This window comes from Haemaphysalis longicornis, unplaced genomic scaffold (assembly GCF_048455015.1).
Source record: "Haemaphysalis longicornis isolate Haplotype H1 unplaced genomic scaffold, Haemaphysalis longicornis Haplotype H1 scaffold_1, whole genome shotgun sequence".
Taxonomy (NCBI): domain Eukaryota; kingdom Metazoa; phylum Arthropoda; class Arachnida; order Ixodida; family Ixodidae; genus Haemaphysalis; species Haemaphysalis longicornis.
The window spans coordinates 239,608,159-239,633,911 of NW_027526203.1; the positions used below are offsets into that span (position 1 = coordinate 239,608,159).

Sequence of the window (25,753 nt, forward strand, 5' to 3'; positions counted from 1 at the left end):
GCCAATGATTGTTTTCCGCTATAATAAATGAACTTCGGCGTTGTTTAGCTGGTGCCGTTCGATATCGTCCATATATAACACAATAGGTTGACATTTTGCTTGGGTAAAAAAAAAATAGTTTCTAGCGATTTACCTGGGTGTAGTAGCTCTGGTCCGTCTTGTCATTGTGACTTGTGTTCTGGACGGGATTGCTGCGTTGTTAGCTTTAGCAATACTGGTAATTAGAAGAGGTATACATCAAATTCTGTATATTATAGTAATTAAAAGTTATACGCCACAAGCTGTTCTGTTGTTTCCGCGAACTGTCATGCTAACCCATACTTGTACTCCAAGCGGGTGACAAACATGGCAAACAAAAATTTCTTCAAGGACAAGTAAAATGGAAATGCGGCGCTGTCAGCGCACCCCTTATTAGCGTGTGCCTTTCTAATGCGTTTTTATAAGATGCAGCTGATTGTTTCAAGAGTAAGAAATAACCTATTAACCATAATCAATCAAGTTTATCTTACATTTCTTGCAAGCGTCAGTGTTTCTGCAGTCCAGAAAGTCCGGATGTCAGAAGCGCGAGCACGCGAAGGGAGTAACAAACAAGAGAGAAAAGTACGCTGTGACCAGCTGAACAGCTGTCGCCTTGCAGAAGAAAAGAGCAACCGACGACCGCGGAACAACGCGTCGTCGGTTGCTCTTTTCTTCTGCAAGGCGACAGCTGTTCAGCTGGTCACAGCGTATTCTGCCGGTCGAGCGGCGGGAAGCAGGCGGCGCGTCTGTAGCAGACGACAAGACAAACGTCGACAAAAATGAACTCAGTAACTACTCTACGTGTAAACCGAACTTGCTGGACACGTGCTAATGTGTATGCTTTCATAAGTCGAAAGAAAATTTTACCCAGCCCTCTTTCTAGCGCGAGAAATGCAGCACGCGCGCAGCGAAAAAAGCACGTGCCGAATAGGCCGCCGGCCCGGCGTACTCCCCCGGAGGGGAGAGGGCGCGCTTCCCTCGCCCGGCAAACTTTAGCTTCGCCTCCCTATACTGGTGCGTCTTATACACCAATGCTACTTATATACGTTTTTTTTTTTTTTTGAAAAAATTGTCATTTCGAGGGGGGTGCGACTTATAGACCAGAAAATACAGTAATCACTAGCCGAGGCGTACACAGTGGATGAATGCCCTCCGCGTCACCGCAGATGTTCACATGCAATGCACTATTCCTTCATGTTTGGAGCATGCTTGGCTCATGCCTGCAACGTAACCAGTCCAAGGGTCTGCTGATTCGAGACAGGGCCCACTGCGCGCATTCAATTGGTGCTTATGGCAACAGCACGCCAACGAGAACTCGCTAGTGCGTCAGGGTCAGTCTGCGTACGTTCTGCGAACTCACTCGTGGAGCAGGGAACGTTACAGCGCAAAAATGGTGAATTCAGTATACAAAACATCAGCCGAAAACGAATAAATCAACTTACAAAAAAAAAAAAGAATGTACTCTTGGGGATTCGAACTTGCGACTTGCAAAATAACATACCTAGCACTCCAGACCACTCAGCCACGAGCCAGTGCTGCCGGTGTTGGAAATATAAAGTATATAATGTATGACCAGTTTACATTTTTATTTAGTTTTAGCATTTCAAGCAGCTTAGATGACCATTTGTTGTATAGCACTCGGGTAGTAAGTGTCCCCCAAATTTCCACAATATCTCATGTCTATCAATTGCATTTCTTAGGCAAAAAAGTGTTCGCAGATGTGTGGTCGTGTTGTTGACAGCTGTGCTTGTTCACCCAGCGTACAAAAGTGCTTCCTGCACTCTAGTTTTATGCTGTACAGTAAAAGTTTCGGTTGAATTTATTTCCTTAGCACCTACTTAAGGGGGCAGACTGGTCTTAGAGCTATTTTTTTTCTTTAGCAACCAATTTTAATGAAACTGCACTGCATTATAGACCTTTTCGTGCTGATTTCAAATCTGCCATTAGATTTTTTGTAAGTTGATTAAATTTTGAGTTAATTAATGACTAATTCCCATTAATTTGGGTCACAATTACAAAATAACCACTCCATACAGAATGGCAACTACCACGTGGCTAGGCAGACAAATGACTAAAGAATACAACGTAAAAGAACTTTTTTGATTTAGCTATTTTTGGTCGTTTTACAACACAGTGAACTTCGCTTCTCCTGCGCTCTGCCAGAAATGGCTCGCGGGTGGTGCCAATTGAAGACCATAATAATTTCCCAAAGCCTCCATTTGAAAAATTTGTTTCCAACATTGTATTCTCCACACATTTCGGTATCAGAACCAAAAAGAATTACAGTTGTACCTGCTGTGGGTGCAGAGATATCTGAGGACGAAATGCTAGCTTCGCATTGCAAGAAAAGTGCCATTTCACTATCAAATTTTGCGCTAACTGAGCTATAGAGTGCACTTTAAAATGCTATTATAATATAATAACAACAAAATATGGTTCCTTTTGATGAGGAAATTTACAGACTGATAGAAATATGGCCGTGAAGGCCAAAAATGCCATTTTTCAGAAAACGCTTTTTTTTACCATTTTTTGGCCCCAAGGACCCAACTGCCCCCTTAACTTCGCTGACTCTTCTCCCACCTTCAATTGGCCTCAGATTTTCCTACTAGCGTATGAGTCAGCGAAGCGTCGCATGTGCGTTTGTGCAGCGCTTGTGTGGAGCGACCTGGATTTGGAGCTTGATACAATGTACAAACTAACAAAGTAAAGAAAGGCACATTCTTCCATTCACAAACATGTCGTGGCTTGGTTTCAACTGAGCGAACAAATTGCGACGACCCGTCGGCGGCCGGCGGACTAAACGCTGGGCCGACTGACTGTCTGAAGGTCGGCGAGCCGTGCAGTAGCGCAGTCAAGACAAGCCATGTTTTTCTGATGTCATACAAAACGTCAGCGAAAATGGGCGAGGATGCGAACAGGAGGACAGAATTTTCTAATTGATTTTTCTGGTGAATAAAGTCGCGTAAACGCCGCGAGAGCGGTCAAAACATGCCCTACAGACTCCAGACTACAATTTGCGCTGTAATCCCGCAGTGTTTACAAATCGCTTCAGTGTCCCTTTAATGTATCTGCTCAAGTCGTAGAGCCACTTTAATCAAAGTAGTCGTGCTCGGTCCCTGGCTTTGCGGCCATTGTTTGAAATCTGGTTCATTCTTAAATAGCCTGGGTGACAAGCAAGAAATGTGCAAGTGCCCCATGAGGTCATAGTCTAAATGCATTCTAAATGCACATCTTCATTTCTTCTTTTTTTTTTCCCTGCCATTTTTTTATCCTACGAATGTTGGGTGAATCAGGGTGAGCCAAAAAAAAAGCATTTAACCTGTTTTACTAGTGGGTATAACAGGCAGTAACATGAACGGTATCAAGTAGATAGTCGTGGTCTAGTAGAGCTCTTGAGGTGTAAATTTAATTTAATTTTCTATTACATGCGGTGTAGTTAGGGCAGTTATTGTAGTAATCATGTTGATGGTGCAAAATTTTCATTGGGCCTATATGTTTTAACTAATTTAATATTAAACTACCATATAAGACGAAATAAAGGTCAAGATTTTTTACTGAAAAATTTGCCGAAAAGTCAGCCCTTGACTTATATAGCAGTCACTGGCATAATGTTAGTTGTCATCTGGCAACCGGGCAGCCCATTGAGCTCATCCAAACTGCAAAGGCACCATTGCCACCGACCATAGAGTTTCATACTAATATATGGGCCGCGAGGCCCACCACCAGAGAGGCCAGTGCTGCAATTGTTTTGACGTCACTTGTAGGATCACCGTTTCTATCTTGCTGCGTAGTTGGCTTGCAGCGTGTGACACTTCGCTTAGGACGCGCGTTCTAAACCTATTTTCGTGTTAATTTCAGTCGTTTGAAGTTGATTCTCAGTGCGTCAAGCGCAGTTTGACCTCATGGGGACTTTATAACCGTATCAACTGTGGTACACACTCCGCAAACAACTTGAGCATGGTGGTGTATGATGTGTGCGACCGAAGCGTAAGCTGCAGCTCGTTTCCCCGATCAACAATGTAGACTATGACGATTGCCGAGCTAAGTTTCTAAATTTTCCTTGTTTGCAAGAAATGTATAAAGCAGGCAATCATGAAGTGTTTACTGCTCGCAGAAACGCTCCACACACACACCCACCGTCCCTGCCCACACGGCCGATGGAGCGGCTCGAACCGACGCAGGTTCGAACCGCGGATATAAAGTTCCACATACGAGAAAGAGGGTGACAGTGTGGTGAAAAGTTGTGTTAGGGACTGTCATTCGCAACTGCAACGATAGTAGCACTGAAATATCTGCTGCAACGCTAAACCTAAAGTTCCCGACATTCGATTACGTGCATCCAAAGCCAGCTGCGAGCTGTTAGAGAAGACCCTCTCGTCGCACGCACGCGTGTTGCGTTTGGGTTTTCCTAACGTCTTGGGGGGCCCCCAACGGTCGGGTCTCCTAATTATTAAAGCAGGTTTCATCTCGTACCCAGCCTCGGCTTCTGTGAGCAGTTGTGAGTTTCGAAATTGATGCTAGAGAAAGGCAGGCTCACTGTATAAACAGACAAAAGCCCACGTTGCAATTATAAATTCCCACGCGGAGGTCATAATGAAAATAAATATAGCAATGTCCAAACCCGCTCAAAGGCGGTGAAAACTCACGTTCATACCATTCATACATTGCGGACAAGTTGTCGTGAAAAGTAAACATATCAGCCGCGCAGAGTACAGGCTACGGCAGTGATCGTTAATCAAATCTGGGCATAACTATAAAAACATTGTGGGGGAAATAGGCACCGCTTAAGCCAAATTGAAGATCATAGCAGCACTTCTAAAAAAACATGTGCGGTGAAGCAATCCGATCATTGTTCTCGCGCAGTCATTCGTTTACCAGGCAATGCGAGCAGTACGCGCGGTGAGATCACAAGTGAGCCACGCGTTTCCATTGCTGTTACAAGGTGTTTCCTTGCACACACAGTTTCGTACATGTCACGCCACAAGTATTTCATAATGAAATTACAATGTACTTTTCTCGGCATCAGTTGCATCGTCCTTGGCGTTAGCTGGCTTCGTACGAGCTGTGGGTCGTGATTGTAGCAACCACTAATGACTCGAATACTTTCCACGAAGGAATGTTTCCACTTGAAACAGTATTTGAGGCAAATTTGCTAACCCGCTCACCTGTTCAAGGTCAATTTTACTGATGCAGCATGTCACATCATTCACCATGCCATCACTGTTGATTCAACTGATGAAATAGAGAGCAACCATGAGTGCATGCAAGTAAAGTAGCTCTGGTGGGTGAGGCAGTGGATATCAAGATTGAAATGAGGCTGTTGGGCTAACAGAAGTGGCTGGATTGTCTTCAGGTAGGCCTGGTATAGCATCACGGTGGGATGTAAAGCTTTTCAATAAACCACAGGGGCCAGCCACAAAAAGTCAACCTGCTCACTGGGACAAAACAATCACACAAGGTTTTCTTTGAACATCTGCCTGCAATTGCTGAAGCCTGGGACGAAGTTTTCGTTGAGATAAGGGTTATTTCGGACAAGCAGTACCTGTAGTACAATGTCGGTTGAATGTGTTTTCAACTGGTGCAGTTGGATTTACTTCCAATTCATTGTGGAGTTGCTGATATTTGGGCCAAAAGTTTTTGTTGTACGGTGAATGGTCATCTGTGTTCTTGGCCCTGTTATGCCAAGATGCCTGCAGGAAGAGGGGTGGGCGGTTTGAATGGCCGGCCAGCAGCCATTGTCCTCACTTGTGGCACACTGTGCAGTGTCCAGATTGGGGGCTTCGACATGGAGACAGAACAGCTCATCTCGGAGATTGAACAGATGACTGCAGATGCCCTGAAAGAGCCTTCAGGGGCTTCCAGATGACCGTCTTTTCACTGTCTAGAAAGGTAAACTCACTCGAGTCTTCTTTTCTGACCATTTTGCTGGGTGTGCTACAAGCTCAGTGGCGCAGTTACGGCTGTTGAGCCTCCTTTAGCTGTCTGCTATCACTGCATTGTTACGCTGCTAGGAAAATTGGTGGTTGTGCAGCAGGAGTGGATGCCGAAAGTCCTTGACGAAGCGTGGGGACAAAAAAGCTCAAAGGAGTAGCAAAGGTTGGTGCTGTGACATTGATATTGTTTCCTCCACCACATTGTGGAGGCACCATCCAGCAGCTTTGAAAACTGGGCATTGCCTAAACCATTCTTTTGTACCTACAACTTCAGGGCAAACCATCAACAAGAGATCACGCAAAGTCTGCATCTGTAGGATGTCAGTTGGGGCGATTGTTATGCGTTACTTCATCTTTTGTTTATGTGGGCAAACTTTATATTTCTTCCACTGGGAAGGGGATGGTGGAAGGGGGAGGGAGGGGGGTGCATTTGGAGCTGGACACTAAAACCAAACAAAGAGCAAAAACACGCACAATAAACACCTCAGGGATCTGATGGATGTACAAGTTGCACTAAAATGGACTGAGAGGTTCAAATTGTGCTAAATCCTGCTAGATTTTAGGTAATCTGTGCTAACCCTGGGCCAATCCTTCATGTTTGTGTGATTAATAGAAGCAGGGGCGGAACAGCTGCGCCATTTGCGCCATTGAGTGCCAAACCCGTTTACCTGCGCCATCCTGCGCCGAACCACGCTGTTGCGCCTAACTCGTTTATCAGCGCCGTCCTGCGCCGCAGTGCATGAATAGAGCCGCTAGATACCACCGCCGTGAAGCCAAGCACCCGAAAACTTGCTGAAACATAGTGTTTTCGGTTTCGTCAAGGTGTTTATGATTTCGGTTTTATCAAGGCTATGAGTGGCGGTAGAATTTGGCTTTGGCTTAGCCATAAGGCCGCAGGCAGTACTTACCATCTGTTTGAATTTGTGTGTAGCATTTGCACGGTTGTGTAAGCCGGTTTCGGCCGCTGCGCCACAATCAATGGAAAATTACCAAAAGTAAAATGTTTTCGTGTCTCATTGCGAACAGAAAGAATAATATCTGCATGAAAGGTTGTAATTTATTGGTGGTGAACATAATTTAGTCGCCTATTTCTGGCGATCCTAGCTGTGCTGCCCGCAACTTTCCGTTGCTGCATGTGTTGATCTAAAAGGGTCTTGCATGCTTTGCCCTCGCTTGCTAATTCGGTGCGCTTTTGTATTGAGGTAATTGGTCATTTTCACCTGTGAACTTGAAACGAAAATGAATTTGAAACTGAAATGAACTGCCTGTGAACCAGAGGGACGGCTCGTAGCCTTTTGCTTCCCTCCGTGTTTCTGTGTTCGGAAAATAACAAATAAACTTCAGTTCAATTCAATTCAACTTTGGGGTTTGCTTTGCTTAGTGGAGAATGGTCCAACATAATTGGGCCTTCTAACACGCTCTAGTTACGTTGTCTACGGCGTGAGTTTGTCGACTCTCCGAAGGAAAACCTATGTTGAGCTTCGCACGCACTGAAACCGCTGTTCGATAGAAAAAAATGCAAGCAAACACCTTGTTTTACTGAATGCTGCCGTGGGTTCGCATAAACACTGCCGTTTACCGGACGCGAAGTAAGGCCACTTATCTGATCTCTTTCAACTCTGCGTGTGATGTTTGACCTTGGAGCAGTAATAACGCGGCGCGCTCGCTGGGGCCGAAGGTTGATTACTCCGCATTTTGTAAACCTCTAGATATAGTATCAGAACTGCGTTCCTAGTACAGAGTAGGTTCTGGTGCATGGTAGAACGCCTGAGATAGTAGACATATAAGGTCTCTTCGATTTGGCCTGCACTTTCTGCACGAGTTCCGAATGAGTTCAGCCAGTTCAGCGGAGGCGCCGCCACTGCAGAACCGGTCCTGCACTTTTGTCGTCTGCTTCTGCACCTCCTCTCGGGGAAGTGCAGGGAAAGCCGTGAACTCATTCTGCACTCTCTGCACCGTCGGTAAATCGAAGAGAAAAGTGCAGGCGGTGCGCGCTGCGCTCGAAAATCGAAGAGGCGAGTGCTGCACTACCTGAATGAGTGCAGCGAGTGCAGCAAAATCGAAGACACCTATAAAATGTATACTTGGCAGGGAACTTGCACGGTGGCATGTAGGGAGATTACGGAGGCACCTGGATAATGTTGTGAAATGGTGTTGCATCGGCTCCAAAAGGTCTTTCTGGTTACTGCTCCAAGCCTGCTACAAAAGGCACTTTTGCCTGCTCCCAGGACTGCTCCCAAACCCATGGGCCCTGTTCCACCCCTGTAGAAGTGATATTGAAACAAAGCGCTTGAGCTCAGGGTAACATGCTCTGCAATCGAGAGTGGTGTCGGTCATAAGACGCAGCCCAGCCTTTATCTGTGTGCCTAGATCAAGAAAAGTTCAGTGGAAAAGCTAGTGAAAAACAACAGAAAAATGATGCAGACTGCACGTGTGCTTGTTTCGAGTGGGCTCTGATGCTTGGTAGAAATCTTAAAGCGGTAATCATTTTGGTTTTTGTATGTTTTTTTCAATGAGGGTGTTCTGTGTAGCTACATGCTATTTCCGTAGCAGGTGAAAGACTTTATTTCGCTCCAGTGATATATGTTTTGAGGTTGGATACTCAGAAAAGTACCTTGAATTCTTCGGGAATACATTTCCTTGAAAAGAGAGTCACTGGAGATATCAGTGGAGTGACGCTGTGAGGTAAACCCAAAAAGGGTAGGAGCTGTTGGGCCATGTTTGGGTTGGTTAAAGCTAGTATGCTCTTTAGAAACATTTGACTGCAAATTGCTGACTCAGGTTCAACTAGAAGAAGTATTTCGCTCCCATGTTTTAATCTGTTAAAAACCGGCCCTAATTACCTGCATCACTGTGAAAATTTTTCTGGACAAACTGATTATTTCATAGATATTTTTTTCATCCTATTACGTTGTGAAAAAACAGTCAACCACCCCCCCCCCCCCCCCCCCCTCCCCTTCTCCTTTTTTTTTTTTTTTTTTTTTTTTTTTTTTATACAAAATATGAGTTAAGATTTTCATGTGTGCAAAAATCAAACTCAAAACCTGAAACCAACCCAAAACCTCTGTACAGGGTCAAAAGCCACATCGCCACTGACGGCATCAAAGCTTCCATCATGTGACGGGGTTTGTGCGCATTGCATGTCCTGTGTTCTCCCTCCATTTGCAAGTTGAGAGTTAAGGAACCTTAAGGCGGGCGACCTATCCTGGCTGTCTGGCATCAATCACCACACTAGCTCCGGTGTGTTGCCACGTGCCCACCATATCTACGGCACATCAACAAGGTTCATCAGTACGGGAGCGCAATAGACAGTAGTGCAGAAGCACAGCCATTTATGTGCGACCTCCCAAACAAAGCATGCAAGCACAAGGCGCGAGGCCGTTCACAATTCACGGCAATTGCCCATGATTGGAACAGGAGACAAAGCCGCAGCAGAGTAGCTCCCACCCGAGATATGCCTGCCACTCTTGCTGCCATCTCGAGTCCCTCTCTTCTCAGCGCACGCATTCATGGAGCAGTGGTGCCATCTCACGGGCCTTGTTCGAACCTTGTCATGGAAAGAGCTGTGCCGTAGTGCAGGAGCACTGTCAGGTGGCACATGCCAGGCACATCGTCTGCTAGCTACTCCAAACCTGAAGCCAACTCGCGTCGTCTCTTCCCGGTAGCAAACACAGAGTCGGTATTGCAGGTCTCCATGTTTCCCACTACGTTGATCCCACTTGTGTGCGTTTCCATGCACAGCGAAATGCCCTTTGGTTTCCTCTGCAGTTTCAAGGTGGAAAATAATAAGTCCAGAGAACTCGGCAGCAGCGCATGTGTTGGATGTTCTTGCGACGTGCTTGCACTAAATGAGGAAGCACAGGAATTTTTGCTTGCAAGGTTTCACCAAAGGGCTTGTCACAGCATGATAATGCATGGTTGTATGACATATGTATTTGACGTGTGTCCGAACAAATCCATGAAAGACTGTGCGTGCGCGACGTGCAATGCAGCAGACTTTCTCACAAGCGGGCCAGCCGCCTGAAGCGACAGAAGCTCGGCGATCATTGCCAGCCCCTCCCGCAGCTGACTAGGTATTGCGGGTGCTTGCCTGAGGCAGAGTATCGTACGAACTCCATGCCTCGTACGTCTGCTTGTGTGTACTGGTTTGCCATCTGTGGAGTGCTTTTTCACATGCCTAACTTTTTACTATTACAGTCGAGTCCACTTATAACGATAGCGTTTATAACAATATATCAGATATAACGATAAGTAGCTACAGCACCATCCACTTTTTAATGCTTTCTGTGGTAAAATGAACCACCTATTACAATGCTCCAGTGCCGCAATATCAGATATAACAATTTAATTCAGTTACAGTGTTCAGCGAAAATGTGAGCCAGTGAAAATGCCACCGGCTCTCCGCGCCGCCTGTGCCGCGATGCGCTTTGCACCTCGCAAGAAAAAAAAAAAAAAAAAAAAGCAGTTAAGTTTTTTTTTTTTTTTTTTTAATCTTTGGCCTCAACCCCACGCCTGCTTGCTCGCTTGCGCTTGCACGTTCGCTTGTTGTGTCACGTGTGCATGGCTTTGAATTTGACTGGTTGCCGCTTCAACTGCCTCCGTTTTTCCGCAGAAAGGGCGTCAGGGGCGATGTTTTGGAAACGTCCGAGTGCCTCACTGAAGGGGCGATTGTTGCGCGGATACGTACTGCGGGCAGCGGGAAAAGTGACGACTCTGATGGCGTGGTTGCGAGCCTACTCGATTAGCGTCTTTGCAGGAGGCCCAATGCATGATACAGTCCCTCACGGTCTTTGTTTCCGCCAAGGACCCTTCGCTCAGCTTAGTGAAGCACTTGTAGATGTTCTTGAAAAAGATGTGCGCCAGCTTGCATGCAGCAAACAAAGCTGACTAACTATGGCTTGTTTTCTGCAAATAAGTAGTAGTACGACCTTGCTTGCATGTGAATAAAATGTTTTGAGCTCTGTTTCGTCTTTTGATTTCACGACCCGCTTATAAAATTATCGGTTATAACGATTGGATTTTTTTGGCATTTGGATATTGTTATAAGTGGACTAGACTGTATTCACGTGCATGACAGAATTGGAGCCATGTTATTTTTCCCATTTCTGGTCATTGCATATCATTTCGCAGTAAAATAAAGGCGCATTAAAATTTTGCTAAAAAAAAACGGTATCCTTCTTGCTAACGCAGATGATGCTGCTAAAATGCATAGCAGGCCGGTCGTGTCCAAGTCTCGCTTACACTGCTAGTGTACACGCGCGTAAGGAGGAGGATTTTGTCAGTCGCTACATCCTACATTGTGACTAGCTTTGAACCAAATGGGCAATTGGTTCGTGCTTCTTGTGAACCGATGCCATATTTTCTGAAAAATGTCATCATCGAATTTTCTCTCCTCTCCTGCAGATCTCAGCCGGGCCCTTGGTGCATTCGGGCACGGCTGCACGGAAGAGTGCGGGCGAGCCCATGGCCCACCTGCACACCACACCGCAAGTTGCGTGCATTGCATCGTTCACAAGCTGCAGTCGGCCCCATATCAGCTTAGCGGCTCCTGCGCAATCTGCCACATGCAAGAAGTTCTCCTCTGCGAGCGCTACGGCTCGAGCAAGCTGCAATGGAAGGCTGCAGAAAACAGATGGGGCATTGAGGGAAAACTCGTAGTTTGCAGCATAGGAAATGCAAACTAGGCAGATTACAAGAAACAAAATGTGGCGCCTTTTATCGAGTTGGGACAGGCAATGAGGGCGTCAGCGGTTGCCGTCGCAGTAAGTATTACGCAATTGGGTAGGCACTGACAATGAGCATGCAATATGTACAATTCCTGAAGTGTTGCTGGAAGGTGTACAAGAGCACAGGGAGTACGAGGCAAGCACGCTCAGCGAGTGCAGTAGTGCCTGAAACTGCATTCCTAGCCGGCATTGACTGTGCGTTCGAAGTAGCAACACCCTCTGGGGTCACGTGATCTCTGGAAGAAATGCGGTGGTGCGATGTCGGTGCTTTTGTGTCTGGTGTATTGCAGTGCCATCATCACTACTACTAATTGGTGGCGCATGCAACCGGTCCACAAGGCCACGTTCCTTCCGTAAACACTGTAGGCATTTGGAAACTTCCAAACAGTAACACACCTCCTCCTTTTTCTACTTTTTTTTCTTTTTCCCCCCTCTCCAATTTACATAGACTAATTAAAGGAATCTTATGTGAGCTACAGCAACTCAAGGGCATTGGTTGCAAGTGGGGTGTTGGCCTGCTGCTTGCTTTTTTTATTTCCACTGTAGCATGTTCCTCCTGATTTTAATGAAATCATTGTTTTGAGTGGCTGTGCGGCAGCTTGCCAATGTTTGGTGCAGTTTACCTCGTTGAAGCTGGTTACATGCGTTGTACCGAATTGCAGCAGCCAGCAAGCGCCCTAACAAGCTCTGGCCAAGGGAAAGTGCCACAGCTGTTGTGTATTCTTAACTTTCTGCACTACTCATTTCGAGCAACTTGCACCAGCACGATCACTTGATTGCTACCTCTGTTGGTCATGTGGTCGTAGCAGAGGATTAGTGTGGCTGTATAAGCCTATTTTAGCTTTTTACGTGTTTAAGCGGGATTCACACGACGGAGGAACAGGCGCGCGGAGGCGAACGGAATGTGACGTCAACAGCACGTGACCGGATTATCCGGCCTGGCGGTGCATGCGGAGCTACGCGGAGTGACTAGCAGACGACAGCGCCGAGGAACGGGTTCCATTCCCCGCCGAGGGCCACCGCCGTCAAGCGAAAACATGCGGAGGCATTTTCTTTCGCGGAGCCTCCGCGGGCTATCCCCACCGAGGGGCGGAGCCTAAAACAGGGGCGGAGCCTAAAGACGGAGAGGGTTTCTCCGTCGTGTGAATCCCGCTTTACCGACGGGAAGCATGCAAGTTTGACCTTATAAAAGAGCACTGTGCTCTGAAATCACCCACGCAATATATTTGTTGGCTTCGTACAGATGTCACAAATTTGATTTCGTGCACTCCATTTGATTTTGTCGAAAATTAATTTGCTTGTACATTTTCTCTTTGTGTATAGATAAATGATAAAAAATAGTACTAAACTGCAAAATGCAATTGTTTTGCTTCGTTTCCACTGTCCACCGGTATAAAAGGGTCAATACCAGTGAGCATTATCGGAATAGTTTCTTAGCGGTTGTACATTGCATCGTGGGATCGGACTCTACCATGCAGCCCACATGAAGGTGCCAGTAGATATACAGTGGAGCCTACTTGTAATGAACTTGCCTCTGTCCTTAACCCTTTCCGTACCGTGAAAACAGAAAGAAAAATGTACCAAATTTACCGAAAAATGTTTTTTGCTCAATTTGTAGAGCATTATTTTGATGAAATAACATTCCCTTATTTCTCTAATTGTGTAAAAAAGATTGCTCTAAGATAGCTTCACACAGCACTGTTATTTTGATGAAATAACGTTCCTGTATTTTTTTAATTGTGTAAAAAAGATTGCTTGAAGATGGTTTCACCGCATGGCTGCAGTGTCTTGCAAAAAAGTGGCGTCAGGGCTCCAAAATGACTGATGACGAGTATAGTCGTCATTTATACTTGTCATCAGTCATTTTTGTACACAATCTCAGAACGACTATTCTTATCAACGAGAGCAAAAGGGTTAAATGGAGTTTTTTTGAGGCAAAGCACCTTAGGGGGTCAGGCTGTCGGCGTCTCCCGTCATCAAGCAACAGGAGACGCCGACATCTCCTGTCGTCAAGTTGTCAAACAGTGGTCAAAACACAAGTACATAATGGATAAAACCAGTTCAAAATAAACTAACATGATAAACAACGTGATAAACATGACTGACATCCTCTGGTAACTTTCTGAAACCTATTTCAGTACCAAAAAATATAACAAAAAAAAGCTGAAATATTGAAACACTTTCAAATTTCACGCCGCACGACGCAAGCAGCTACATAATCTAGGGAATACTAACAGTAGAGTTACCAGTGTATTACCTGCACATCAGCATCCAAGTGACGCGATCAAATGAAACTAGAGACACCACTTCAATCACGCAATTATGTTTCTTGGCGGTGGCTTTGGATGGCAGCTGTTGATCACATAGAAGAGTTGATGTGACATCTTAACATCGGCAAGGAAGTGGTTGGTGAGTCGTCACTGCTATTTATTTGAAGTTTGCGTTGAAATTGACATCGTTATTGGAACAAAGCAGTCTTTCTAACGAACCAAACTTGTACTTGGTCTTTATGGCCCCTTTGGCAGGGTGCAGGATCAGGCGAGTTGGTGATCCATGTTAATACTACAGTGCAGCAAGAAACAAAGACTGAAGGTGAGGCACACGGGACGAGCGCTGCTGGAGGACAGTGCTCGTCCCGTGTGCCTCACCTTTAGTCCTTGTTCCTTGCTTCGCTGTAGTATTAAGGTAACTTGAGCAAGCTTTTACTGTATCCAGTAAGTGTGGCCTCTGCTTTCTTCCAGCTGTGTTTGCCACAGCAATGGCTCTCTGTTGTGCAACTCATTAGTGCTCGAGTGTGTATTAATTGCCACTGGCTGTTTGTGGCACCACAGAGTATGTTCACTTTCCCAGATGCTCTAGTCTGCATTTTTAGGTCTCATTCAGTGCTGTGATAACTGATTTTGCACATTCTGTGGCCATCTTGGGCTTTCCGAGTTTTCTGGTTAGGTTGTTCACATTGAAGGAACTTGCCTGATATTACATTCCCGTGTGAGAAATTGATCTCTTATCTATTAAACAGCCCCTGTGATATGGCTGCATATAACATGGTTGAGGGCGCATTTTATATGCCAGGCCATTTCTGGCAACCAAGGAGCTTCCTTTGGAAACCAGTGCACCGGGTGGCAGAACGAATTTCTCAGTGTGGTTGGTTTTTTCTTTTCGTCCTGTGGCATTAAATTTTTAAACACATTTTTACTGGAATTTGTTATGTGTTGTGCATATAAAAATGCTTAGTAAACGATGCTGTGGCAGCACATTTGAGGGTTGTTAACACTAACACCAGAGCGATTTTTTCTCTATATAGCAATGCTAAAGGTTTAATTGATGGTGTCGACAGCAGCCTGCTACAAAATCTATGACTAACATCACAGCTGCTAACAGCAGCGTGCAAGCGCATAATGTTTGGCATGTACACAGTGCTACTTGCCTATATGTAGTTGCCAGCTGCATTAAAAGCAGGATTGAGCATATCACTGCACGAATTCGTGTAATTATGCTGATTAACTGCAGCAACTGTCGTCAGGTTGCACATTTTAAAGTGTCGACTGTCACATTTGCATGTTGTTATTGACAGTTGTGGAGTGGGTAAACTAAGACGATTGGCAAGCCTCAATTGTACTGAAGTCTCTCCCGCTTTGCAGATGCTTCCTCTTTAGACTCTCTCGCGTGACACGTTGCAATTTTTTAACAGCACAAGCTTGCCAAGTGCGATTAGGTAAAAAGGGCAAGTGCTCAACATCTGACCGTTTTGCACTTGTGTTGAGCCTGCACTAGGAAGGAAAATCCAAGAGTTGTTCTGAGCTGAGAGCCAGCTTTGAGGCATCGTCATTGTAGGGGTGTTGTCAGAACGAAGCTGGGTCTTGTAGTTTGATAGCAATAGTTTGTATTATACCTGGCCTGGTAGCTTACTGGAATTGTCGGGTTAGTGGCGCTGCTCCTGCTGCACTCAACGGAGCGATTTCTTTTTGGCACGATTGGCTTTATGGCTTCATTTGCCCACTTACCGAACTAACTAGGCCATCAACTTTCACGTTTCTGCACTCCCTAGAATGGCGGTTAGCCTAAAGCAGCCGTCAGCATGCTCTGCTGGCTTGAATTGTGCTGCGCACCTTTGTTTCCCTCAGCGTGCACCGCTATGGGCGACAGTGGTTCTGTGTACTGGGTGCTAGCCCCAACACGTTGCGTAGCTCTGCAGGGGTGTCTGTGTGTCCCCGGTTGGTACTCTGTGGTACTGGGTTGCAGGTGGTAACGGTGTAGCTTTCAGTCTGGAGCAGCAAAGGTGGTATAGACATACCAGGTGACCTTGTCTTGTGTGCACCTTACGTCCAGGGAGTGCAGCACTAGTGCAGTGCATACTTGTGCAACCATGTCGTGTCGTGGTTTTTGTCATGCAGCAAAGTGTGTGTACTTCCTGTGTATCCTAGGCACTGTCTGTATTTAGCCAACCTGTAGATGTCAGAGGCCCTCGTGCCGGGGTTTTGATCGATGTGAGGTCAGCAGGATATCTAAAGGTGTGCGCCTTCCATGTGTGAGGGATACTAGGCTCGTGTCCAGTGTTGACGGTAGACTTGGTGGGGCAGCTGCAGCGACGTTGCCTTAAACGTTCCCAGGACTGGGAATGTTGGGGAAGGGGCAGCCAAACCTGGTACGGGGACCTAGCCGCAGCTAAACCAGGTCCATGTATGCTTGAACCTCCTTTGAGCCCTCTTTGTCCTGTGTTGTGCTAGGCCGACCGCTGTGTGTGTACCCGCCTGAATTTGCTTGTGGCATATACATGTATTGGTTAACAGCCAACGGGCTTTCGCAAGGTGGCACGTGCCTTGGCAAGGGTGGGCTTCCCACGAATGTTCAAAGATGGCAGCGCAAACAGTGTCGAACCAGAACATTACAAAGTGTGTGCTGGATTACAAAGGATGCTGGATGCTGGATTACAAAGTGGATGCTAACCGAAATGCATGCCAGTCTTCTGCCATGTACGATGCATGCCAACATGTGTGCACAAACAAAGTATTTGAGGTCACTGTAATGAAGCACAGAAGGGACCAAAGCGAAATGCTTGCGAGAAGAAGTAAATGCAAATGTGCTTTTTCTTCTGTTGCTCCTGCATCTGCCTTCATGCAGTATTTGCCTGGTGAAGCACTACTAGAGTGATCTCAGCCGACCCCTTGTGGAGAATCTTACTGGCTGCATCGAACATTATGCTGTTTAGAACCTGACTGGATTTATTATGTGTTTTGAGAGTAGCAACAATAGATACAGCAGGAAAGTTTCGTGTAGTTTTGTTTTTTTTAAAGCAGAGTTAATACAATTTTGATGCGTATCTATTGCTGTCATGTGGGGTATTTTACACTACCAGGAATGTCCCAGGGATGGTAGACACAGAAACACACCATAAAAATGTGCACGGAACATGTGTGGCATTATGCAAGTTTTTTTTACTTGTCCAGCCTGATGTGACCGAGTTATGAGTGGCGGCATCGCGTTGTGTTGAGGCAGAGTCAATCTTTCTAAGCTCACTCAGGTGTAGCTTTACTATGTGATGTAATTATGGCAATTCACCTGCAGCCACAAGTTTTTTTTTTTTTCTTTTTTTCTTTTTTCTCTTTTTTTTTACGTTTTTAGTGTGTTTTGAGTGCTGTTTTTTGACTGAGCACATTGCCACGAGATTTCAGTTTCACAAAGCTGCAGCAGAAATGAAACGGACTATCAATATGACTATCATCTCTCACATGTGATCAAGACAGAGTAGCGACACAAATTGTACGAAAGGGTCTCAAGAGCAACTGCAGCTTGTGTATACAGCATAGGGGAAGTACCTGATTTGGAATTGCAGTTAGTGCTTGGAACACGTAGTTCTGCAATTGATATTCAAGCTTTGAAGTGGAACCATTATGCCTCCGTGCTAACAACTAAGCTCTGTCGTTCGAAGAAATGGTATGGAAAAAAGAACGAGTCGACAGGGAAAGAGCACAACAGTGAAGCAAAAAGTGCTGTGGGGGTGCTGAATGGGGGCCCAATCATTACCTACTTCTCTCTAGGCAGCAATTAGCAATGCTGAAAACAACGAAGTGGCCCTGTGGCGCCCTTCCAGGATAGTGTTTGCTGTTCCCTTGTAGTCAACCACTTTGTGCCAGGAAATCCAAGTGTAGCCACCAGTCTTTCTTTCCAAGACCTAAAGCATAAATTGTCACCACAGCGCCCACATCGCCACCTCAGAAACTACTTTCCCGGTAGAAACGCAATGAGTGGTCAATTTCCTACCATCTTTCCTGAGCTAATGCATTCTAGAAGCCCCGCTTTTTGTTGTAGAAGCTGCAAGCAAACCAAGCATGAGCTGCCTGTATTAAACTGTCTTGCTAGTGTATTTGGCATGTACCCTCCCATCCGAGATTGTGTGTACATATCATGTCTTCAGCCGAAAGAAGAGCTCACAGACTCCCTTGCGACTACCCATTCCTGGGCGGCCATGAATGCGGGCCAGGCATTAACAGTAGCGACAAAAACTGGCACGGTCTGGCAAAGAAATGTGGGGTACTCGAACTAATTGTATTCCGTTTGCAGTAATGAGTACAACCTTTGGTGTGCTGTGGCTACTGAGCAGGTTTGGTATGGACAGGCTGTGTTCGTTGTTCATGCTGTATTGCTGTATATCTAGTCATGTTTTGTAAGAGAGTCCTCGACGTCATCATTTCTGATATGTTGAATGCATAACAGGTATATTTTCACCACAATAAAGAACATGCTTTGTAAGAAAAACCGCACTTGTGATCTTTTTGCGGTGCAAGTGCCTCGTGTACTTGCACGTTTTTGAGTTTGCAAATTTTTAAGTTTATTTCCAGGATATTTTCAAGCACATGCCGGCTAAAGGCTCACTAGTAAATGTGGATATTTTCAAAACCTTGCAGGGATTGTGGAGATGTGTGTCTTTTTCCGTAGCGAGGTTCAGAACACAAATTACAAAAGAGGTACAGTGACTATTTGATGAGGCACATCCCTGACTTTACACTGATTTATTTTTCAGTGTGTTCACACACATCTATGTTCACAGCAAAAAAGCAACCAGGAAAACAAGTGACAATCGCATTGCTGCTCTTTGTCACCTTCAATTTGTTCCACAAATCCATGTATAGGTTCACTGCCATGTATTCACTGGCGAGGCACGCATGCAGGCAACCATGTGAGTGCGCCGTTACTGGTTACGTTGGGCTCCGCAGGATGGCGGTACTTGTCCGTGCTAAGTACATGATGTGTGTTGGACGTTCCAAACTCTACCCCATCGAACACCAAGTATGTAATGCCTCGATCAACTCAATTGTGAGTGCCATTAATAACGTCTCTGTTGACAGTGGCACAAGCTGCGCCATGTCCGTGACTAAACTTTTTCGTGAATACCATGTATACTACCCAATGGTCGGAAGTAGTACATTTCCTTCTGGAAAAGTGTCCCGTGGGTGTGCTTGTGGTTAAAGGTGTTGGACCTTTAATCCACGAAGTGGTTAAAGGCCACCTAGGGCTACACTGTGGGCATCGTGGCTGCTTGCCAATCTTTCCAGAGGCAAAGGTTCTAGCAAGAACAAGACTAAGTAGAGAAGTAACTGTATCAACTGAAGTCTAAAACCTGAATGACAGTTGTACAAGTATGCCTTCTGTGATGCTCTCCCAGAAGAAATTGACTCCTTTGGTGCATGGATTGCATATGCACGTTTTGGGCACAAAGCGATGATGCAAGCCAACATGAGATAGCGACGAGAGTGGCACCCGTGTTGGTTTTGTTTTCTTAGGTACATCTGCGCTGAACCGAGTTTTCATTAATACTGTGTGCCATGAAGAAAAGAAAACAACACTGTATAGGCTTTGTTTTAGCTGTGCCTACTTTTTATTTGTTTTTGTAGTGAGTCTCAGGTGAGATGGAAATTGGGGGGGGGACACCCTACTTCTGCTCACATCTTAAAAAATCTAGACAATATGTCTACTGAGAAAAAAATTTCACTTTGACCAAAACTGAGCAACATGCCTCTCTTCTATAAAGTTTGTCTAACTGCACAGAAACTGGGGCAATTTGCCAACCAATATCGCCAATCTGCCCTCGTGCAACTTGCGGTTTTGCATATTCTAGTTTGGAAATCGTTTCCAGGGCTATGGTGACACCTTTCTGGACAACATTTCGACCACTTTCTGGGAAGTCGAAAGGCTGTTGCCTCGGAATGTGGTGCTCCTTTAACACGCACGCGATAATTTTTCGGTGTATGTAGACCACCTTGTTTTGTGCCTGTAAATTCCTGAGAGCCAGTAGTGGTGCTTTTTTAAGTACCTTTATTTTCTGCAAATAGCACTACATGAGTTTTGCTACAGGCAGCCAGAGGCAACAACAACAACAATAGAAAAGAGTGATTTGCCAGCCAGGGTTGGTGCAGGGTGATTGCTTCACACTGGCAGCGGTGCATCCATAGAGGAATATATAAAATGGCAGTGTAAATTTGTGAAATGCATTGCTGTGATCTTGTAGAAGGCACTGATGCAGCATCTGCGGTTCAGGCGTGACAAAAACACTACTGGCCACTGATCTGAGCACACCTGTCTTGGATTTCAGCTGGAAGAAAAAGAAAAGAAAGAAATGGTGATTGGCTGCTTTGTCTCACACCGTGGAAATGTGCACTTTTCCCTTCCAATATGACATCACTTTCCTTGCCCCATGCATGTGCTTCCAACACCCCTTGCAAACTGCCGCTCACCGCTGTCCAGGCCCAGGCACTGCCCCCACTCCTTGAGCGTAATGGTGTGGTCGTCGTCCTTGTCGCAGCTGTTCAGGAACGGCGCGATGCAGTGCTCCATGGACAGCAGCGGGGCCCGCAGTGGGAACAGCTCGTGCCTCGAAACGGCCCTGCACGCCGCAGCCGACCAGCGTTGAGGGTTCCCCGATCTCTCTCCTCCAAAGCGAATGGAGAAGAGGGCCTCACCGGTCGTGTGGGTGGCTGTCCAGCTCGCAGAACTTCCAGATGACAGCGTTGACCCACTGGCGGCTCTGCATGGTCTCGGCCTCTTCCTCGAGCTGCTTGTAAGGCTCGTTCAGCTCGTGCCTGCGGGCCAGGTCTTGCATCACGTTGAAGAGCCACTCGCGCATGCGGCGTGGGAAGTCCTCCATCTCCTCCTCCTCGCACTGGGGAAGCTCTGCACGGTGGGGCAACAACAAGCGGCGTCTCGATCCCCCTTTGGTGAAGATGCTCTGCGCTGGTCGGACAACGGTATATCCCGCGGCAACTGCAACTGCGCACGCTTTTCAATGCTTGAAAAGGGGCTACTAGAGAAAGATTTGGGCCATGCCTTTCCTTACGTTCATCCCATCAGATTTGATGTCTCTTTTAGGTTATAAATAAGAAAAAATAAGAAAACTGAGCAGAACACCTGGCTTATAGAACACACCGTAATGAACAACTACAGGTCAATTTAAACGACCTGTGATTTTTTTTTTCTTTTAGTTGTGGATAACATATACCATATGATGCACAGCTAGCACAATATATGTACATCCGTACTCACGATTGATGCTATCTTCTTGTGCCAGTAAAAGGGATGTATGCTACAATGGCCACGTGTACATGGCTGCAATAGAAGCACAGCAGACGCAGGTGCTGTCATGGCATCATATAGACGGCATGATGCGCTCAAAAGTCTCAGCGAAGTCACAGCATCAGCAGCACTGGACACGTTATTGCGCTGCTGCGCTAGCTCACTGCAAAACGCTTCTTCAATGATACATGTGTAGCAACAGTCATCAGAAAAGCATAATGAATGTAGCGTTTATTTCAGTATTGTGGAGCAGCCTTTATCCAAGATCTTTCAGTAACGGCTAAGGCTCAGCAGTCAAAACATCTTAAACATAATAAATTAATAAACGGGGGTAAAACAACCTGCCCCGTCCCCCTGTAATTAAAGCAGAAGCTTGTAAGCAACCTTAGTTTCAATTGTAAGATCTGTGGAGAGAATAACTATTTCTTTGTATTGTTTAAAGATAAAAAAGAAGAAATCCACCTCGCATGAAGTCGCGCACATATAGGTAGAGACGTCACGGTGCTGCGTCCAAGGAGGTTAAATTGTACAAGTGCGGCACGCACACACACATCTGGCTGGCGCCGCATCTTTTCAAAGTGCTACGAGTTGTGCCGCGCCTCCGCCAGATGGCGCCACGGGTCCCGCGACCGAGAGAAGACGCAGTGAAACATCCCCCTCGCGAGGGGCACGATCAAATGCAGAGAATTTCCGGGGGCGCACGACGTTAAGTAGTTTGCATTACGTTAATGTTGTTGCACTTGTGGCAACTGCTGACGAGAAAGCGCTCGTCAGCAGTAATTTGAATGAGTTAACGATATAAGGCGCGTTCGTAGCGTCCCATTCTGTGTCGGCTTTGTGGCGCAGTGGGTAGAGCACCATGTACATTGCGTTCCGCCCGCAGGGTCGAGGGATCGAAACCGGGCGCCGGATAGTATTTTTTTTTTTATATAGTAGGGAGAACGGCGGTGCGGACTACGGACGTCAACGCGGGTGACATCGTGAGTTACTGAAATGCTCTGCATTTAAAACACCTTCAATTTATGCATATTTTTCACAGACCCCCCCCTCTGGATACTTTAGGTGCAATCTCTCCCCCCCTCAGAAAAATTTTGGACGCCCATGTCTCTTTTAGATAGCACATGCATAAAAAGTTTTAAGTCCCTGCGCTCTTGAGCTTAAAAGAGGTCAGACGGTAACAAGACTGGACGACACGCCCACAATTCTAGCTGCACATACACAAAAGTGTTCGCTTACCTCTTACTTCTAAAACAAAAATGGTTGCTTATTTCTTAGTTCCAAATAAATATGTGGCTTTGTTTGTGTTTAAAGGTCCGACAGCTTAGCTGCCTGAAACAACACATTTCAACTGAATAAATCTCTGAGGTAAATAAATGACAAAATGTGCGAATGTTTTTGACAAGGATGTTGACATGAAAATTCCTTGCGAACTGACAAGGACTGCCTTTTGGCCAAGGTGAAGGCTGCAAACTCCCTGAAAATGGGTCAATTCGCTGCATATCGAACATCACTCTTTTGCAGTTTCACATTCACTGGCCAAGTACACAGGTCAGACAAAGAAGTTCATTGAGCTGTTATTTTTTTACCATAAATTTATTCACTTCAATGAGTGCAAATAGCCAAAGGAAGGGGGAAAAAAAAGTCTTTGGCCTTAACTGTAGGAAGAACAAAGCAAATCTGTATCAGCTAGGACTTGCATAGCGTGCACAAGGTTCAGCCCTTTTGACCATAAATTTATTCACTTCAATGAGTGCAAATAGCCAAAGGAAGGGGGAAAAAAAAGTCTTTGGCCTTAACTGTAGGAAGAACAAAGCAAATCTGTATCAGCTAGGACTTGCATAGCGTGCACAAGGTTCAGCCCTTCCGCAAGCACTGCTTAGTGTTCATACATGTGATCAAAAGCCGACCAGTACTATTCCCTGAACTACGTTGTGTCTGCCTAAATCACCGCCGCGTTTTTTCCTGCCTATTCTACAGCCAGGCACTTTGTAGTTGCACACTTCTGTTACAAAGAAGATTATGTAGTGCTACAGTGATGTGCAACCCATGAACGTGCAACATCAGCCCGGTAACCTTGCTTCCAAGAAACTGTGGCGCGCTGTCCACAGCTTTTGCACAGTTTGAGTGAGAGCGGGGCAGAGTGCCTACCTCGGCAGGCTCCATAATAATCGATGTGCACGTGCTCGAACTTCTCGCCCTTGCAGCCGTCCTTTTCGTCTTTGCACAGGCAGCGCATTCGGTAGAGCTCGCAGTCGCTCTCCCACGTCTGGTTGTGGTTGCTGCACACCTGGAAGACCGCACAGGGACATTATTCGCCCTTTACCATGGGGAAGGTCCACCATTGTCCATAAACACAGGAGCCAGGGAATCATGTTAAATGACTGATACCTTGAGGGATGACCACAAACACTGTCATGTTTAGGAGTTTGATTGATTTGGGGGCAAGTCCTGTAGACAAAGCTGCTCCGTTTAAGCAACAGTTTCGGGGGTTTCTAATTTAAGCTTGCTTAGGTGAACTGTAGTGGACAGGCACAAAGGCGTCAGTATTTTAAGTTTGGTTCCCATTCAGAACTCATTTGAGATTGACCAGTGCTTTTCCAATAGAGGCCCACGAAGTCTTCTGTGTTCATCAATATTTTTTTTTTTTTCAGAGCAAATTTCTGCCTCCCTCTACTACCGGTACTATTTAGTCACAAAAGCAGTGGCAACACAAAGTATGCTGCACATTGCTCCGAGATGATAAAAAACTTGAAATGTTACGCATTTCTTGCTTTAAGGGCATGAGATTCGCACTCCCTCAAGAGCCTCCCTTGCTCCACCAAAGGCATCCTGCTGCTTTTTTTTCCGCCTTTTATAACTGCTCCATTTGATTGGCTCTCTCTTCCCCATTATTGCTTAGCACCACATTCAGCAATGCAGTTGGGCACTGGAATTGGCCCCATATTTCCATTCCTTAGTGACTGAGCTATTCTTGTCAGTCGTAGTATAGCTGGTATTCGGGTTAGAGCAGATGAGATTACAGCACTGGCTTCAGTTAGTCGCATTACCGGGGCCAGTTCCACATTCAAATCTGTTCTAACCCAGGTAGGTCAATGGGGGAATGTGAAACAGCACGTGTGCATACGAGAACAGCAAAGATGCTATAAATCGCGGCGCACACTCGAAGCAATGCCCATAACAATGCAGCAAAAATTCAAAGGTCAGCTACATTTAAACCGCATATCATAGGCACTGTTAGTGAGCATCTTGCGTGTGGTGTATTTATTTATTTACTTGTTATTTATCTGTTTATCTGCATTGCCATTTCTGCATCAGAGTTGAGGGCATAAAATGAATACTTAAGGGGAGACATGAAAAAAATACACGGCAAGGGAAGGCAAGCTATACAAAATACACGCACGCATGCACCCACGTGTAAAAAAAATCATTTCAATGCTGTCACAAACGCTCGCTTCCGAGTAGCGCTTGCCTCAGCAGTGTGGAATTACCTTCCTCCTGGGATCAGTCTCGGGCTGGCACTTTGTGACGCACTCACAAGTGGCTGTCGCGTCCTCGTTGATGACACACTCCCGGCCCGGGTCGCACCGAACCTTGCTGCATGGGTCCTTCAGCACGCCTGCGACCACGTGCACAGGGCACGGCTGAGCTCAGAGCCAAAGCACAAGTCTGTGCAGACACTGGCAAGACCATGCGTACATCGTGTGCTGCCACACGGATGTTTCAACGGGGGTGGGGTCCTTTGCAGCAAGAACGGCAAAAGACCAAGAATGAGCGTACAGTACTATCTGGGTAATGTGCAAACGCGCTATGATACTTCGCGACAATGCTATTATGCACACACACACTGCTGGCTGCACAGATTGCGGCCTTCAGCTGACTTTCTCTTACGAACAACACTGAAGCTGTACAAAACAGCAACACTGTGCAACTGTGCTCTGTACTCTGTACAACAGCAACATTCTGCAAAAATGCGCCGGTGGCATGACCACAGTATGGTACCAAAAATCAATGGTACGAAGAATCCCGTTGGCTGCGACCGTGGGTATGCGATTGGCATACTGCCCACACTGGCTTTGAAGCACCATTTGGCTGCAAAAGTGATCAGTCTGCAATCACTTCTGATTATTGGAGTTCAGTTTGTATTTAGTTTTATAGTCAAAATTAGGTACTGACACAAAGCTGTGTTATGTTACAGAAATAAGGACGGGACGGGCGCCCGTCCCGTCCTTTTCACCGTCCGTGTCTTTCGCTGCGCTAAATCTTATTTCTGTAACATGCACCAACTCGCCCAGCAACACATCTTACTATGTTATGTGTTCGTTCTGGGTAACGTTGAATGAATTCTAGCCTGCTGCTCCTCAACATGCACCGAAAGCTCCTTGAGTAGCTTTGTTTTTGTATTTTACCCATTACACTGAGCAACGCTTGCCCATTAAGTACAACCAGTAATCAAGTGTGTGCCTGAGGACAGTTTAATAGCTAAATCCTTAAAAAATATGCTACCAAAAT

The 25,753-nt window shown here is 46.0% G+C and overlaps 2 protein-coding genes across 3 annotated transcripts in view; one reads left to right on the forward strand and one right to left on the reverse strand.

The window, feature by feature from the left end:
* Positions 1-18,451, forward strand: part of LOC144142995 (uncharacterized) — a 39,096-nt gene extending 20,645 nt beyond the window's left edge. For both annotated transcript variants that reach the window (XM_077674828.1, XM_077674823.1), the window contains exons 10-11: positions 5,782-5,907; positions 11,355-18,451. In XM_077674828.1, the coding sequence (XP_077530954.1) occupies positions 5,782-5,884 (103 nt within the window). In that variant the 3' untranslated portion in view covers positions 5,885-5,907; positions 11,355-18,451. The remainder of the gene's footprint in view (positions 1-5,781; positions 5,908-11,354) is intronic.
* A 1,519-nt stretch (positions 18,452-19,970) lies between these two features.
* LOC144142985 (SPARC-like) overlaps positions 19,971-25,753 on the reverse strand; it is a 38,643-nt gene continuing 32,860 nt past the window's right edge. Inside the window, exons 4-8 of the mRNA XM_077674814.1 lie at positions 24,733-24,860; positions 23,393-23,531; positions 20,635-20,845; positions 20,410-20,558; positions 19,971-20,267 (exon numbers count right to left, since the gene is read on the reverse strand). Coding sequence (XP_077530940.1) covers positions 20,227-20,267; positions 20,410-20,558; positions 20,635-20,845; positions 23,393-23,531; positions 24,733-24,860 — 668 coding nt within the window. The 3' untranslated portion in view covers positions 19,971-20,226. The remainder of the gene's footprint in view (positions 20,268-20,409; positions 20,559-20,634; positions 20,846-23,392; positions 23,532-24,732; positions 24,861-25,753) is intronic.